Source organism: Canis lupus, chromosome 21 (genome assembly GCF_011100685.1).
Source record: "Canis lupus familiaris isolate Mischka breed German Shepherd chromosome 21, alternate assembly UU_Cfam_GSD_1.0, whole genome shotgun sequence".
Classification (NCBI taxonomy): Eukaryota; Metazoa; Chordata; class Mammalia; order Carnivora; family Canidae; genus Canis; species Canis lupus.
The window spans coordinates 40,554,765-40,572,049 of NC_049242.1; the positions used below are offsets into that span (position 1 = coordinate 40,554,765).

General features: G+C 34.7%; 1 protein-coding gene across 3 annotated transcripts in view; it reads left to right on the forward strand.

The window, feature by feature from the left end:
* The window catches only part of NUCB2 (nucleobindin 2), a 55,206-nt gene that overhangs the window by 21,837 nt on the left and 16,084 nt on the right, over nucleotides 1-17,285 (forward strand). For all 3 annotated transcript variants that reach the window (XR_005375795.1, XM_038569172.1, XM_038569173.1), the window contains exons 3-10: nucleotides 2,111-2,251; nucleotides 2,812-2,919; nucleotides 6,280-6,406; nucleotides 14,042-14,145; nucleotides 14,894-15,079; nucleotides 15,264-15,354; nucleotides 15,938-15,996; nucleotides 16,088-16,180. Coding sequence is in view for 2 of the 3 variants with exons in the window: in XM_038569172.1 (XP_038425100.1) it covers nucleotides 2,111-2,251; nucleotides 2,812-2,919; nucleotides 6,280-6,406; nucleotides 14,042-14,145; nucleotides 14,894-15,079; nucleotides 15,264-15,354; nucleotides 15,938-15,996; nucleotides 16,088-16,180 (909 nt within the window). In the remaining variant the exon portion in view is untranslated. The remainder of the gene's footprint in view (nucleotides 1-2,110; nucleotides 2,252-2,811; nucleotides 2,920-6,279; nucleotides 6,407-14,041; nucleotides 14,146-14,893; nucleotides 15,080-15,263; nucleotides 15,355-15,937; nucleotides 15,997-16,087; nucleotides 16,181-17,285) is intronic.

A 17,285-nucleotide genomic window follows, 5' to 3' on the forward strand; every position in this document is an offset into this window, starting at 1 on the left:
TAGGAATACTTTCTGTGGAGAAACAAATCGTCCTTCCATTAAAGATTCATAATACATAGTATCCCATCACAAGTTCTGAAAGTCTTGCAATGATAAAACCTTGTTTAGCTTCATGGAGCCATCATCTCCCAAATATTTCATCCTGAAAAACATTTACTCACAATGATCATGTTGAAGAACTAGTGTCCTAGAGGAGAATGAATCTTGGGCTTGAGCATATGTGTGTGGGCATTACCTGGAAAGTTTCTTTTTCTTTTTTTTTTTTTTTTTAAGATTTTATTTATTTATTCATGATAGTCACACAGAGAGAGAGAGAGAGAGAGAGAGAGAGAGAGGCAGAGACACAGGCAGAGAGAGAAGCAGGCTCCATGCACCGGAAGCCCGACGTGGGACTCGATCCCAGGTCTCCAGGATCGCGCCCTGGGCCAAAGGCAGGTGCCAAACCGCTGCGCCACCCAGGGATCCCTGGAAAGTTTCTTAAGTCAGAGATTCTGATTTCAGAGGTCTTGGTGCAGCCTGAGAATCAAGTTCCCAGGTGATTTGATCTTTCAGGTTTGAGAATTAAACATTGAGTAGCATCTCTCTAGAATAGACAAATCCTTACATGGGCAATTTTATGGCATGTGAATTATATTTCAATAGAGATGCTAAAAAATTTGATACATTAGAAATAGCACTAAAATATGAGCTCTAGTGATTGTTAATGCAAGACCATGTTCTGTGAATGAATTGTTTTAATTAAAATTTTCTTCATCTGTAAAATGAGTCACTGCCCTATCTACAATTTAGGGTTGTGGTAAAAATGAGACTGCATTCTTTTCCAAATTGTGTTGTAAGTATAAAAACAGTTGAAAACAAAAGTCCATGGTGAGCTAAGTTTGGGAGATTCTGAGTTAAATAATGCATATTCCACACTGATGGTCAGACCATTACTCTTAACTTGGACCCTAACATGAGTCTATATGTATAAAATCAATTAAGTATGAGATGTTTATTCTTTCTAATTTTTATAGTAGATCCTCCAGAGTTACTAAGATTTGTATGGAGTGAAAACTGTTGGAGTAAACAAAATCTGAAGACCATTGTGGGAATAGCAATTGTTGTTCCTCTCTTGTTTATTTTATTTTATTTTTTATTTTTTAAAATATTTTATTTATTCATGAGAGACAGAGAGAGAGGCAGAGACACAGGCAGAGGGAGAAGCAGGCTCCATGCAGGGAGCCTGATGTGGGACTCGATCCCAGGACTCCAGGATAATGCCCTGGGCTGAAGGCAGACACTAAACCACTGAGCCACCTGAGCTGCCCTCCTCTCTTGTTTCAAGCTTGATATTTTATTGACCTATTTATTTGAAAAGTTATTGACTGAAAAGAATTTTAGCAAATGACTACTGGGTATGATAAAATAATACATATACAGCTAAGAGAACATTTTATCTAGTTGTCTCTTTTGATCAACTTATATTTATAGAGCAGCTTATTTCAAAATTAGGTAGAAGCTAAATTAAATATATCTAGAAACAATTTTGGCTCCCTAGTATTTTGATTTTAATTGAAAAAAAGTATTTCTTCTCCCTTCTTAAGTTTGGGCTATTTTTTAAGTTTTTTTAAAATTTATTATTTATTTTTTAAGTTTTTGAGACCCTTGTTATCATCTTTTATTTGAAGCTTTTACAATTAACTAAATGTTTTCTTATACTATAAGTTGTTTAAACTTTAAAATTTTGTTTCCTGGGGTGCCGAGGTGGCTTAGTTGGTTTAGTGTCTGCCTTTGGCTCAGGTCATGATCTTAGAGTCCCAGGATGAGTTAGGTGTCTGGCTCCCTACGAGGCAGGGAGTCTGCTTCTCCCTCTGGCTCTCCCCTATGCACGTGCTCTCTCTCTCAAATAAATATATAAAATCTTTAAAAAAATAAAATTTTTGTTTCCTTTTCTTTTTAGTTTTAGTTGAAAAGCATTTCTCCCCTGATTTTCTTTAGTGATCTGTTTTAAGCATTATTTTGATAAACTACAATCTATTTTTAATCTCTTTCTAGAACTATTTTGTTGTATTAAATTTCTTGTTTGAAGACATCTTTCCAGGACCTTACTGTAATTATAACTTTATTTCAGATGAGGTGGAGGATCATCTTACTACAATATTGTTTTCTCTTGGTTTCCTGTATACTTACTGCTCTTGAAGCTGTGCCTATAGACATAGACAAGACAAAAGTAAAAACTCAACCTGTGGACAGCGCAAAGATAGAACCACCAGTAAGTGAAATGATGAAGATAACCTTGTGGGAAGAACTTTAACCAAATGTTGCTAATATTTATTATTTATAAAATTGCACTTTTAGGAACTATTTTTGAAATAGCAGTAAAAGAATATTGGATAGCATATTTTGTTTAATATTAGACAATGTTTATTTAATGTAGTTCATATATTAAATAATGCACAGGAGAATTAGTCATAATACATTACCAACATAGTGCTCACCAGCCAAGAAAACATTGTATTATATTCAAAAGAGATGAGGAAAGACCGGTGAAAATGGGGTAAAACCAACTAATATTATTGGTTAAGTTCTCATTGTCTAAGTCATATAGAAAACTTTGTACCTTTACGTAACAATGAAACATTATATTGGTTCTGATATATAATTCTTTGAGAAATATAGCTTTTTAATTTTGTCCCAGCTATCAAAATAGATATGTCTCAAAGCCATTTTGCTAGTCTTTTTTATTTTTATTTTTTATTTTAGGATTGAGATCTTTAGATGCAGGGAAGGAAAAACTTTCAGAAACATTATTGTTTGTTTCTTAATTTGAAGGATACTGGACTTTATTATGACGAATATCTTAAGCAAGTGATTGATGTGCTGGAAACAGATAATCATTTCAGAGAAAAGCTCCAGAAAGCAGACATAGAGGAAATAAAGGTAAATGTAATTAAATAATTATTTAACAAACATTAGAGCATCCCAGACACTGAGTTAAATATGGAGAATACAAAGATGAGACTCTTTTCAGGCTCTTAAAGAACCCATAATTTATTCTGAATAAATATTATCTAGAAAAAGTTTATTAGGATGAATGTATGATAGGTTATAGTAGATTTTGGAGACGCAGAGCATGGGCATATAATTCAGTATGAAGCAGCAGGGGGCAATGGGAAGTCATTTTTCTTGATGGAGGTAATAGCATCCTGCCAGTAATTTCCCTAAATTGTCTTGAGAGTAATCTTACATTTCCTTTGAAGAATTAATTTGAGCTTTGCACAGTGGCTACTAGTATTGTAGCCAATGAGATTAATCCGAGGCATGATTATTGCTAATTGAAGAATTAATTTGATCTGTGGAACTAATTTCCTGGGGTGAATAATATTTAATATAGAACTTTCAGTGTCTCTTATCTACTTAAGTTAGGATTAAGAACATTATGTGGAGGCGGCAGTGCCTGGGTGGCTCAGTTGGTTAAGTGTCTAACTCTTGGTTCTGGCTGAGGTCCTGAGCGCTGGGTCTTGAAATTGAGCCCTGTGGCAGGGTCTGGATTCAGGAAGGAGTCTTGAGATTCTCTCCTTCTCCCCTTCTCCATTTGTGGTCGCTCTCTCTCTCTCTGTCTCTCTCAAATAAATAAATCTTAAAAAAAAAAAAAAAAAAAAGAACATTATTTGTAGGTAACAGATAAAAAAGGTGGATAATGGAAGTACAATAGAAACTTAATCCTGGTTTGATATAGGGAATACTTTTATAACTGCCTTTCACAGTCAATTCTTGTTCCCTATTGGGGCAGGGGGAGACAAAATGTAGTAAGTTAAATAGTTATTCAATGAAAAAGATACAAGAATTAAAATAGACAATAAAACACAAGGCGACAGAATCATTATAAACAGCTCAACAAAGACTCTTAGGAAAAACTGGGAGAAAAAAGTTAGAATTTGTCCTTTCCTTTTCAGCAAGTATTTTGAAAGGGAAATCATACTGCATTTCTTCACTTCCCAAATATTGCCATCTGGAAAGATTATGGCTTTGCCCATATCACTCCACTGAGTATACTTTCATGAAGGATGTAGTGACTTTTTTTTTTTTTTAAAGATTTTATTTATTTATTCATGATAGAGAGAGAGAGAGAGAGAGGCAGAGACACAGGCAGAGGGAGAAGCGGGCTCCATGCAGGGAGCCCGATGTGGGATTCGATCCCGGGTCTCCAGGATCTCGCCCTGGGCCAAAGGCAGGCACCAAACCGCTGCGCCACCCAGGGATCCCTGTAGTGACTTCTTAATTGCCAAATCCAGGGAATACTTTTTATTTCTCTTCTTATTGGACTCTTTTATATTATCTCGGTGGTTTTCAGATTTTAGGGCTTGTTGAAGCACAGATTCTTGGCCCCACCTACAGACTTTCTGATTGTAGATGCAAGTCTAGAGCTTGAATTTCTAAAGTTCCCAGTTGGTGGTAATGCTTCCACTTGGGGACCACACTTTGAGAACCATTGTTGTATTAATGATGATGACCATTCTTTTCTTTTTTTCTTTTTTTTTTTTTTTTTTTTGCTTCTATAACAGCATATTCTCCTAGTTCTCTTCTTACCTCTGAATGTTCTCTCTTGGTCTCCCTTGTAGGGGGTTTCTTTTCTTTACCTTCCTCAGTGGGCCTCATTGACTCAGTCCTAAAAGGTTTGTCTGATTGCTAGTTAGATTTATAGTTTGTGATTGCAAATGCATTTATAAACAAGAAAAAGTAAACTACTAGCTATTTTGTTTCTGAAATTTTGAAACGTATCTAAGTACACGTCTATGAGAAAAGTAATCAAAGGAGACAACGTAAAAAAAGACGAATTTTGAAAAGTAATATATGTAATTACTAAAGCTTAAGGGGACCAAGTTCTTTTTTAATTACTTTATTGAAATTATTAAGTAATTGAAATTACTTTGTTAAAGTATTCATATACCTTAAAACTTGTCCCTTTCAAACCTATAATTCAGTAGGTTTTAGTATATCTACATGTGACCATCACCACTACTTACTTTTAAACAATTTCATTTTATCCCAAAAGAAACCGTATACCCATTAAGCCATCACTCACCTTTTCTCCCCTCTTCTTAGCCCTTGACAATCATTGATCTACTTTCTATTTCTATGGATTTGCCTATTTTAGACATTCCATATAATGGAATTATACAATATGTGACCTTTTGTGTCTGTTTTTTTGTTTTGTTTTTTTTTTTTTACTTAGCATAATGTTTTATCAAGGTTCATTGTATTGCAGCTTATATTAGTATATTCATTTCTTTTTATGGCCGAACAGTATCACACTTTATGGATATTCCATATTTTGGTTATCAACTCATCAGCTGATGACATTTGGTTATTTCTACCTTTTATGCTAGTATGAATAATGTTGCTATAAACATTCAGGTATAAGTTTTTATGTGAACATATGTTTCAATTCTTTAGGTATATACCTAAGAATGGAATTGCTGGGTCATATGGTAATTCTGTGTTTAAGTTTTGGAGGAACTGCCAAATTGTTTTTTGAAGTAGCTGTACCATTTTACAATTCAAACCACTTTTTGGGTTTTTCCTTTGTTCTTTAATTATGCTTTCAATTATATTGTTTTTATTTCTATTTTTTCTTTCTCTAAATTTTTATTTAAATTCCAATTAACAACAAAAAAATAAATTCCAATTAACATACAGTGTAATATTAGTTTCAGGTGTAGAATTTTGTGATTCATCATTCATATGTAAGACCCAGTGCGCCTCACAATAAGTACTCTCCTTAATATCCATCATCTGTTTAACCCATCCCCCCAACCTCCCCTGCACCCTCAGTGTAGTAAGAGTCCATTTTATGGTTTGCCTCTTTCTCTTCTGTATAGTCATCTGTTTTGTTTCTTAAATTCCACATATGAGTGAAATCATGTGGTATATGTCTTTCTCTGACTTATTTCCCTTAGCATAATACACTCTAACTCCATCCACATCATTGCAAATGGCAAGATTTCATTCTTTTTGATGGCTGAGTAATATTCCATTATATATGTATAACATCTTCTTTATCCATTGATCAGTTGATGGACATTTGGGGGGTCTTTCCATAGTATATGGTTTTTGCATATCTTGATTTTAGAGTTATAAACTGTATGTCTTCTGGAAAAAATGCTTCTTGTGATATCAAATTTATCTAAATTAGTTAAAAGTATTTATCACTATATCATAACCCTAATTTTAATATATTGTGTCTAGTCTAAAAACGGAATATAATAAATAAAACTAACTTGTTAATTTTATTAACAGAGTGGGAGGCTAAGCAAAGAACTGGATTTAGTAAGTCACCATGTGAGGACAAAACTTGATGAACTGAAAAGACAAGAAGTGGCAAGATTAAGAATGCTAATTAAAGCTAAATTGGATTCCCTTCAAGGTAAGTGATAAAGAAAAAGTAGGAAGGTTTCAGTATTTGGTTGTTGAGGTCATCTCATATTAGCACATACCCTGTTCTTCTGGTCAAAATTTAATGTTAGTATTGATTTGGCTTCTCTTAATTTTTAAAATAGATAATATATTTGCCTCATCTAAGAATCAAAATGATTAGCCTTAAATTGTTATATTAATGAAAAGTAATGAATTAGGCCACTGATTTAAAAGAGAAAGAATGGGGTACCTGGGTGGCTCAGTGATTGTCTGCCTTTGACTCAAGTTGTGATTCCGGGGTCCTGGGATTGAGTCCTGCATCAGGCTCAATCTCCCCGCAGGGAGACTGCTTTTCTCTCTGCCTATGTCTCTGCCTCTCTCTGTGTATCTCTCATGAATAAATAAATAAATAAAATCTTAAAAAATATAAAATTAAAGAAGAATAACATCAAAGCAAACCAAAAGAGAGAAAATCTAATTATAACAATTTCTATAGGTAAAATAGAAAAATTGTCAGAGAGCTAGCTCTAAAAAAGACCACATCAGGCCCAGAGGGTGTCAAAAAAAATTCTGTTAAACTATTAAAAGAACAGATTGTCGGGACATCCGGGTGTCTCAGTTTGTTAAGTGTCCAGTTCTTGGTTTCAACGCAGGTCATGAGATCGATCCTCACGTTTGGCTCTGTGCTCAGTGGGGAGTCTGCTTGGGATTCTCTTCCATCCCTCTCCCTCTGCCCTCTCTCTCTTTCTCAAGTAAAAATAAAGAAATCTTAAGGAAAAAAAAGAAAAAAGAACAGATTGCCAATGCTATTTAAACTATTCCAGAGCATACAAAAAGAAAGCAAGCTTTCAAACTCGTAATATGTATTGATGCCAAACCAAAATTATTGTATTTCAAAAGTATACCATATAATAGCAAGTACATTTATTTTAGGAATGTAAGATTGATTTAATATTAGGAAATCTATACTATAAATCATCATATGAATAGAAATCAAGAGAAAAAATAAAGAAATGACTTCCAAAAGAAATCAGAAACTCAAAGGACAAAGGATAAATTAAAATCAATCTTTGAGGGATCCCTGGGTGGCGCAGCAGTTTAGCGCCTGCCTTTGGCCCAGGGCGCGATCCTGGAGACCCGGGATCGAATCCCACGTCGGGCTCCCGGTGCATGGAGCCTGCTTCTCCCTCTGCCTGTGTCTCTGCCTCTCTCTCTCACTGTGTGCCTATCATAAATAAATAAAAATTAAAAAAAAATAAAATCAATCTTTGAAACTTCTGTTTTTTAAAATTAAGATTTGGGGTGCCTGGGTGGCACAGTTGGTTAAGTGTCCAACTCTTGATTGGTTGTTTTTTGTTGTTGTTGTTGTTTTAAAGATTTTATTTATTTATTTATTTGAGAGAGAGAGCTAGAGATAGAGCATGAGGAGGGAGAGAGAGAAGCAGTGTCCCTCCAAGCAGGGAGCCCAATATGGGACTCAATCCTACGACCCTGAGATCATGACCTGAGCCAAAGGCAGACTCTTAGCCAAAGCCAACCAGGTGCTCCCAAATCTTCGTTTTGAATCAAGTTGTGATCTTGGGGTTGTGAGATAGAGCCCTTCTTCATATGGGGCTTGAGCTCAGTGCAGAATCTGCTTACAATTCTCTCTCCCTCTCCTTCTACCCCTATCCCCACCCTTACTCCCCCACTTGCACACCCTCTCTCTCTTTCAAATAAATGAATGAATGAATGATTAAGATTTTATTTTCTTAGAGCAGTATAAGGTTTACAGCAAAATTGAAGGGACGGTGCAGAGATTTCCCATATACCCCCAGCACTCAAACATGCATAATATCATTCATTACTAGCATCACCCACCAGAGTGGTAAATTTGTAGCAATTGATGCACTCACGTTTACACATGACAGTCACCCAAAGTCCAAAATTTACATTAGAGTTCACTCTTGGTGTTTTACAACCTATGGGTATGGACAAATCTATAATGATATTGTATTTACCATTATAGTATCACGCAGAGTAGTTTCACTGCCCTAAAAATCCACTCTGCCCTGCCTATTCATGCTCCCATATTATTTTAATTTTAGACTATGAGAAGATTAAATAGCTATGAAGTAGAATATTTGAAATGTGAAGATAAGAAAGTAATCTCATAGATCATACAACCATATCGTTATCTGCAGAAAAGGAACAAATGATAAAATTTAACACCCTCTCTTAATTTTAAAAAAGTAATAAGATAGTAATCAATAGATACTTCTGTAACATGATCAGGTATGTCTAACTCAGCCACATCATACTTAGTGGGGAAATAAAAGTATGTATTCTAACTAAAATAAGAAATAAGACAATGATGCCTACTATCACCACTACTAATTAGCATTGCATTGCAGGCACTAGCCAAAACAATTACATAAATGAAAAAAAATTGGAGGTAAAGTAATGTAAAGGAGTTGATAAAACCATTTCTGTTTGCAGGTGATAGGATTATAAACTTGGAAAACTCAAAATAATTGACTAAAACACTTAGCATACACAACAGGAAAATTCAGCAAGGTGAACTTAATATACGGAAATCAGTATTTCTCATATGCAAATAACAGCCAGTTACAAGATATAATGGAAGAAAAGACTGTTTACAAATGCCAACAAAGATAAAATACCCAGAATAACCCTGTTAAGAAATGTTAAGACTTATAGACCAAAAGCTTTAAAATATGCCTGAAGGATGCAAAAGTAGACCTGAAAAAAATGAGAAGACATAACATCTTTTTGATACAGAGACTCAACATTATAAATGTGTCAATTTTCTCTAGGTCAATTTATGAATTTAACATGATCCAAATAAAAATATGTACTTTTTTTCCCTCGTGCTAGCCGAGCTAATTTTAAAGTTCACATGAAAAAGGAAACAAGCAGGAAAAACTATATGCCTCAAAAATGAACAATGAAGGACTAGGTAGCTATGTTAGTTATTAAAATACGTCACTGGGGATCCCTGGGTGGCGCAGTGGTTTGGCGCCTGCCTTTGGCCCAGGGCGCGATCCTGGAGACCCGGGATCGAATCCCACATCAGGCTCCCGGTGCATGGAGCCTGCTTCTCCCTCTGCCTGTGTCTCTGCCTCTCTCTCTCTCTCTCTCTCTCTCTGTGACTATCATAAATAAATAAAAATTAAAAAAAAAAGATTTAAAAAAAAAATAAATAAAATACGTCACTAAGCCTCAGTCATTAGAACTGTATAGTTTTGACATATAAGTAGAGAGACCAGTGGAACTGAATAGAAATACCAGAAGTAAAAGTAAATACATTTAGAGTTTAGTTTGAATTAGAGGTGGTATCTCATTATTACTGGGATAAAGGTTTTTAAAAAGGATAATGTTAGTCCAATTGGGTAGCCATTTGGAAAAAAGTATAGTTAGAGCTCTAACTCATTTACATCAGAATAAGGACAAATGAAACATAGGTATCAGTATAGAAAATAATATCATAAAAGCACTAGATGGCAACATAGGTTTCTTTTATTATCTCAGAATGGCCTTTCTAATTATGAAACAAAATCAAGAAGCTAGTTTTGACAAGTGGGATACCCTTCAAGCTGGCTCCTGTGTCTTGGTGACAGGACCAAGACACTGGCATTAATAAACATCTGAATGTTTACTCTGGTGAATAGTGGTTCTTAAACTTTAGATTGCATATGAATCACCTGAGGAGCTAGTTATCCTGGAGACCCTGGATCAAGTCCCATGTCAGGCTCTCTGCATGGTGCCTGTTTCTCCCTCTGCCTGTGTCTCTGCCTCCCTCTCTCTCTCTATGTGTGTCTCTATGAATAAATAAAATAAAGTCTTTAAAAAAATTAAAAAAAATAAACATGTGCCTCTGGTCAGTGGATCATATTGGAGAAATGCTTATGTAGACATAGAAAACAACCAAATACTCATTATCCTGAGAAGAAGGATATCAATGAGAGGTAAACTGAGCACATACTCTACTTCTTCAGATGGTCAGACATAGAAGGTAGTTTCATCCTTAAGTCTGGGACTAAGGTATTTTGAAATTACTTTCCTCTCAGATAACCTCCAACTTTTCAATCTTGCCAATATTTTCTTTATTCCAAATAGGGGCTGAATTTCATTATCTAAAGAAAACTGATGCTTAGAAAACTTAGGAATAGTTTCTCATGTCAGAATTTATGAATTGAAATTTCTGATAATTTGAAGAAAGGCTTAAAGGATTGTTTTTATTTTTTGGTGTAATTTTTAAAGTAAGTAATATATTCACATGGTTGAAAACCAGAAACTATAGAAGGCATATAGCAAAAGTGCACTGATATTTTTGTACCTTATCAGTTCCCACTGCCCCAAACATGATTCTTCTATTTCTTCATTCTTGCAGAAGCAAATACAAATAAAAGTCCTTATTTTTCATCTTTTTATGCAAAAGGTAGCATGTAATACACATTCTGTGCTTTGTATTTTTCTTTTAACAACATACTTGAAGATCTTTCTGTATTAGTGCATAGAGACTGTCTTCACTAAAAAAATTTTTCTTATATAGCTGCATAGATTTCCATTATATGGATATGCCATAATTTATTTAATTAGGCCTCTGGTGATGGGTATTTGGGTTATTTCTAGCAAGCACTCTTGTATATACGTCACTATCTATCCATGTAAAATTATCTGTAGGATAAATTCCCCACAGAGAAACTGTATATATGTGTTTGTAATTTTGATAGATATTACCACCTCCACAGGTGTATCAATATATACACCAGCAATAATTTCTCACATTCTGCTAATAGTATGTATCTTCAAACTTTAAGACTTTTACCATTCTGTTAGATAGCATAATAGTATAGTTTTTTTTAATAGTATAGTTTTAATATGCATTTCTCTTATTTTGAGTGAGGTTAAGTATCTTTTCATGTATTTCATTGTCATATCCTTTAGACCTGGGTCTTATAACAAATCTTTTCTTCATAAGTAGAATTTGTACAGTGCCATACAAAGAATTCAGCAAAATCTTAATTTAGCTAAATTTAGCAGTTTTTTACTTAATAGTATACAAAATATTCCAGGTTCATTTTGTACCTATCCTGCACCAGCCCTGGAGTGAGCTATTTCTCTAAGGATTCCTGGTTCTTTTTAGTGGGAAATGATATTACAGACCAAAGACTGGCACTAGGTGTGCTCATTACTTCTGGAATATATTTTCTTTCTTTTTTTTTTTTTTTTGAGATTTTATTTATTATTCATTTGAGAGAGAGAAAGAGAAAGGAGAGCATGAGCATGGGGGAGGGGCAGAGGCAGCGGGAGAGGGAGAAGCAGATCCCTACTAAGCAGGGAGCCCAACACAGGGCTCAATCCCAGCACCCTGAGATCATGATCTGAACCAAAGGCAGATGCTTAACCAACTAAGCCACCCAGGGGCTCTTTGAGTATATTATCTTATTGGCCTTTTCATTGGACAGAGATAGGAGATTTATGCATGTCTATATATATCAACATATATACATATACATACATTTTTATATGTATAAATGTATGTGCATATACACATACATGCATGTACCTATATATGTACATGTTCATATTTTATTTTATATATATATATATATTTAAAGACTTTATTTATTCATAGAGACACAGAGACACAGGCAGAGAGAAGCAGGCTCCATGCAGAGAGCCTGACATGGGACTCGATCCAGGGTCTCCAGGATCACGCCCCGGGCTGCAGGCGGCGCTAAACCGCTGAGCCACCGGGGCTGCCCATGTTCATATTTTAGAAATAAGTTCACACAGATAATGCTAATTCTTACCTATTTCCAGAGATTTCTTTCTTGCCTTCCATGATTCCATTATTTGTACATTACCTTTTCCTAAATGAGAACTCTTTTAACAAATCAACACCACGTACCTATTTTACTCAACTCTATAATCAAACTGAAATAGTCCAGACTCACTTTATCCATTTAACTACAATATACTGCAGCTTGTTTTTTGTTCGTTTTTTTTTTTTTTTTTTTTTTAAGTAGGCTCCATGCTCAGCATGGAGCCCAAAGTGGGGCTTGAACTCACAACCCTGAGATCAAGACCTGAGCTCAGATCAAGAGTTAGAGGCTTGGGATCCCTGGGTGGCGCACTGGTTTAGCGCCTGCCTTTGGCGCGGGGCGGGATCCTGGAGACCCGGCATCGAATCCCACGTCGGGCTCCTGGTGCAAGGAGCCTACTTCTCCCTCTGCCTCTCTCTCTCTGATGACTATCATAAATAAAAAAAATAAAAGGCAAATTAAAAAAAAAAAAAAAGAGTCAGAGGCTTAACCAACTGAGCTAACCAGGTGCCCCAAACTGTTTCTTTTTTTTTAATGATAGTAAGTTTTTTAAGTTTTATTATTTTTTTTCTAGATTTATTTATTTATATATTTATTCATGAGAGACACAGAGAGAGAGAAAGAAGCAGAGACACAGGCAGAGGGAGAAGCAGGCTCCATGCAGGGAGCCTGATGTGGGACTGGATCCTGGGTCTCCAGAATCAGGCCCTGGGCTGCAGGCAGTGCTAAACCCCTGAGCCACCTGGGCTGTCCCTGTAGCTTGTTTTAAAACAATTATTCACAAAGATAAACAATTGATATTTATTTAAAAATAAGTCCTAATCCAAGTGAATTTACCTGAATTAGAATTTTATTGTTCCATAAAGGATTCATTGGAGCAACATACAAAAAATTCCTTCACATAAATGTTAGAGCAATTCTTTTTAGAAATTCTATTTAGGGGGCACCTGGCTGGCTCAGGTGGAAGAGCATGGGACTCTTGATCTCGGGGCTGTGAGTTTAAGTCCCATGTTGGGTGTAGCACTTGCTTAAAAATAAAATATTAAAAAAAATTCTACTTAGGTCTTTTTTTAAAAGATTTTATTTATTTATTTGAGATAGAGTGCTTGCGCATGAGTGGGGGAGAGGGGCAGAGGGGCAAAGGGAGAAGCAGACTCCTTGCTGAGCAGGGAACCCGATGTGAGGCTCCATCCCAGGACCTTGGGAACAGACTGAGCTGCCCAGGTTTTTTTTTTTTTTTTCCTAAAAATGTTTGTTTGTTTGTTTAAGAGAGAGAAAGCGCAAGAGAGCCCACAGGTGGGGAGAGTGGCATAATGAGAGAATCTCAAGCAGACTCCCCACTGAGTGTAGACCCTGAACTGCTCCATGTGGGGTTCAATCCCACCACCCATGAAATCATGAGCTGGGCCTAAACCAAGAGTCAGCTGCTTAACTGACTAAGTCATTCAGGCAACCCTCTATGTAGATCTTTGATGAGGGCAATATATTAGTTTATCTAATTAAAAGTAGGAAATACGGTAGTTTTACAATAATAAAGTTTTTACTTTTATTTATATTGATAATCAACTAGCCTTTTTAGAGATAATATTAATGTGTACATATTATATTGTATTCCTTTCTACATTCAAGGACATTACTTTTGCCTAGAATAACAATATGAAAAGAAAATATGAATGCTTAGTCTAAAATTTTGAATATTCTTATAAAATCCTATAGGAATAAAGATGAATACATAATTGTTCTTATGTATCACTTATATTAATGTTTCTAGCTTTTAATACTTTATCATTTACAGTTTACTCATTTTCTTTCAGATACAGGCATAGACCACCATGCTCTTCTAAAACAATTTGATCACCTAAACCACCTGAATCCTGACAAGTTTGAATCTACAGATTTAGATATGCTCATCAAAGCGGTGAGAATAATTCCAAAAAGTGTTGTCATTGTTGTGCCTTTGAGATTTTGTCATTTGAGAAGTAAATTCAGTGAAGTGGTAATATAACTTTTAGATACTCTCAAGAATATTTTTAAAGAGAGATAGGTTAATTCTTATTATTACAGATAATAATATGGACATAAAAATCTGTCACCCCTTGTCCACAATTCCAAAATCCAAAGCACTATAAAAGCTGAAACCTGGCTTCAGTTATAGTAAGACTATTCATAGTTTTTATTTGGCTTACATAATGTGAATATTCATAGACTTTGCTGAGGAAGCACTAATCTGATTATAAACTCTGAAAGGATATCATACAATATAGCATATTTGCTATATTCTCTTTCTACAATCTAGAACATTCTGGAACATATCTGGGCTCTGGGATTTTAGATAAGAGTTTATAGGCCTCTCATGTTGTACAACATGGAGTTACCCAACCAGATGTTGTAGCCTGGCCAGGAGTTTAGTGAAGTCGTTAGAAACCATTCTAGTTTTCTGTACTGTACAGATTTGATACAGTCCCTTCCTTCTTTTAAAAATCAATTTATATATTACTTATGAGGAACTTTCTAAAGTTGAGGCTTGCTCTGAACTATGAATTTATTTTAATGCCTACTTTCTGGACCTCCTGTACTACCTTCTGTTAGAGTATGCTGTATGCAAGAAAGCCCTTATTTATATTTTCAAATATTTCCTGTTATTTAGTTTAAATATTACATTATAGGCCACAAGTGATCTGGAACACTATGATAAGACTCGGCATGAAGAATTTAAAAAATATGAAATGATGAAGGAACATGAAAGGAGAGAGTATTTAAAAACACTGAATGAAGAAAAGAGAAAAGAAGAAGAATCTAGATTTGAAGAAATGAGGAAAAAGCATGAAAATCATCCCAAAGTTAATCATCCAGTAAGAATTATGACTTTAAGAAACATAATTAGATGAAGATACTTCTTTGTATCAGAATTTTATCATAAGCTATTAGTACTTTAGATTCTTAATTCTACAAAGTTTCTCAAATTTGTATTTTATTTTCAGTCTATATACATAGATTACATTTTGTTTTGAGCATTTTTTAAAAATTGATTCACAGGGAAGCAAAGATCAACTAAAAGAGGTATGGGAAGAGACTGATGGATTGGATCCTAATGACTTTGACCCCAAGACATTTTTCAAATTACATGGTAATAGATTTGATACAAATATTTATGTCTGCTGTTTGAAAGATTATAGTTGTCTTATTCTTAACTGATTTATGCCAAGGTGTGCTATTGAGTCCTATTGATAGTAAATGTTTGGCATTTTTCTCTAGAGTAATATAATAGTTTTTATTGTTAATCTGCAGCATAAAATACTTTAAGTCAGTGGCTGTGTCTTTTACCCAATTTTACTGTTTAGTCATTATGATTTATTGTAAGCTTCTCTGTAAACTGAAGGTATTTTTGTGACTAGCTAGGTTATATCTAACTCTTGTGCTATAACATTGAAATTTGCTTTTATTCCTATAGCATACTGTTTCACTTTATATTTTGAAAAACTGGTTAAGATATATTTTTCTAGAAAAACTAGTATGCATTATAAATAAGTAGTAAATTGTGTTGAGTTGGACTGATCTGAGGCTTCATAAAGGAGGAAACATTTTTCTGTACCATATGGATGCTTCATGTTAGTACCACTTCTGCAAGCCAGTTGTAAAGAGTTGTTTTTTAATAATTGATTTTCAAAGGCATTAAAATCAATTTTTGTATTTGTGACCTTTAACTTCAGATGTCAATAACGATGGCTTCCTGGATGAACAGGAATTAGAAGCCCTGTTTACTAAAGAGGTAAATAACTTCATTCAGTGTTCAGCGTTTTTGCTTTTCTCCTTCTATTATTTTCCTTTCTTTTATGTTTGTTTTAAACTTTTCCCTTTAGTTGGAAAAAGTATATGACCCCAAAAATGAGGAGGATGATATGGTAGAAATGGAGGAAGAACGGCTTAGAATGAGGGAACATGTAATGAATGAGGTATGTTTTAAAACTTTAAGATTATATGTTATTTCAATGGATTATTTAAGTCTTGCAATAAATCTTATCAGAAAGTGGAAAATAAATATAAAGAATAGTTATTTAATTGAATTTTGCATTTTTGATCCAGAATATCCAGTAGACTCCCTTAGTATAAATAAAATTATTTTGTAACTACCTTAAAACATTTTAAAATTTAAAAGGTTTTTATTTAAGAGATTAAGATACTGTTTCATGTCTTTTAGAAGTAAAAAATAATGTAGTCTAATATTCGATATTTTATTTTATTTTTATTTTTATTTTTTAAAATTTTTATTTATTGATGATAGTCACAGAGAGAGAGAGAGAAGCAGAGACACAGGCAGAGGGAGAAGCAGGCTCCATGCCTGACGTGGGACTCAATCCCGGGTCTCCAGGATCGCGCCCTGGGCCAAAGGCAGGCGCCAAACCGCTGTGCCACCCAGGGAGCCCATATTCGATATTTTAAAAGGCTGTATTTTTATTAAGAAAATCCAAAAAATCCAGTACCATAATGGTTTATAACAACTTATTTATTTCTCATTCACATTATTAAGCTGGGAACTTTGGTCATAGACATCAGAAGCTGGTAACTAAAGCCCACTGTTTTGCATCAGTGATTTTTTACCTGATATTTGAGCTACTGGTGATGAATTGGGATTTCTGTTGACTGCTTGCATCCAAGTGTCAAATGAATTTCTTTTACCATTTTGGAGTTCACTTTTGTAACAATGGCTGTAAGAGCCATTGAGGAGGATTGGGAGTGATTGTGAGCTTTAATTTTGATTTAGTTAGTTTTTAAGAAAAAAATATTGGGAGCATTTTAATGTAAACTCCTCTATTCTTGGCTAAAACAGTCCTCTTTCTTTTTTTTTTTATTTATTTATTTATTTATTTATTTTTTTTTATTGGTGTTCAATTTACTAACATACAGAATAACACCCAGTGCCCGTCACCCATTCACTCCCACCCCCCGCCCTCCTCCCCTTCTACCACCCCTAGTTCGTTTCCCAGAGTTAGCAGTCTTTACGTTCTGTCTCCCTTTCTGATATTTCTGATATTTCCCACACATTTCTTCTCCCTTCCC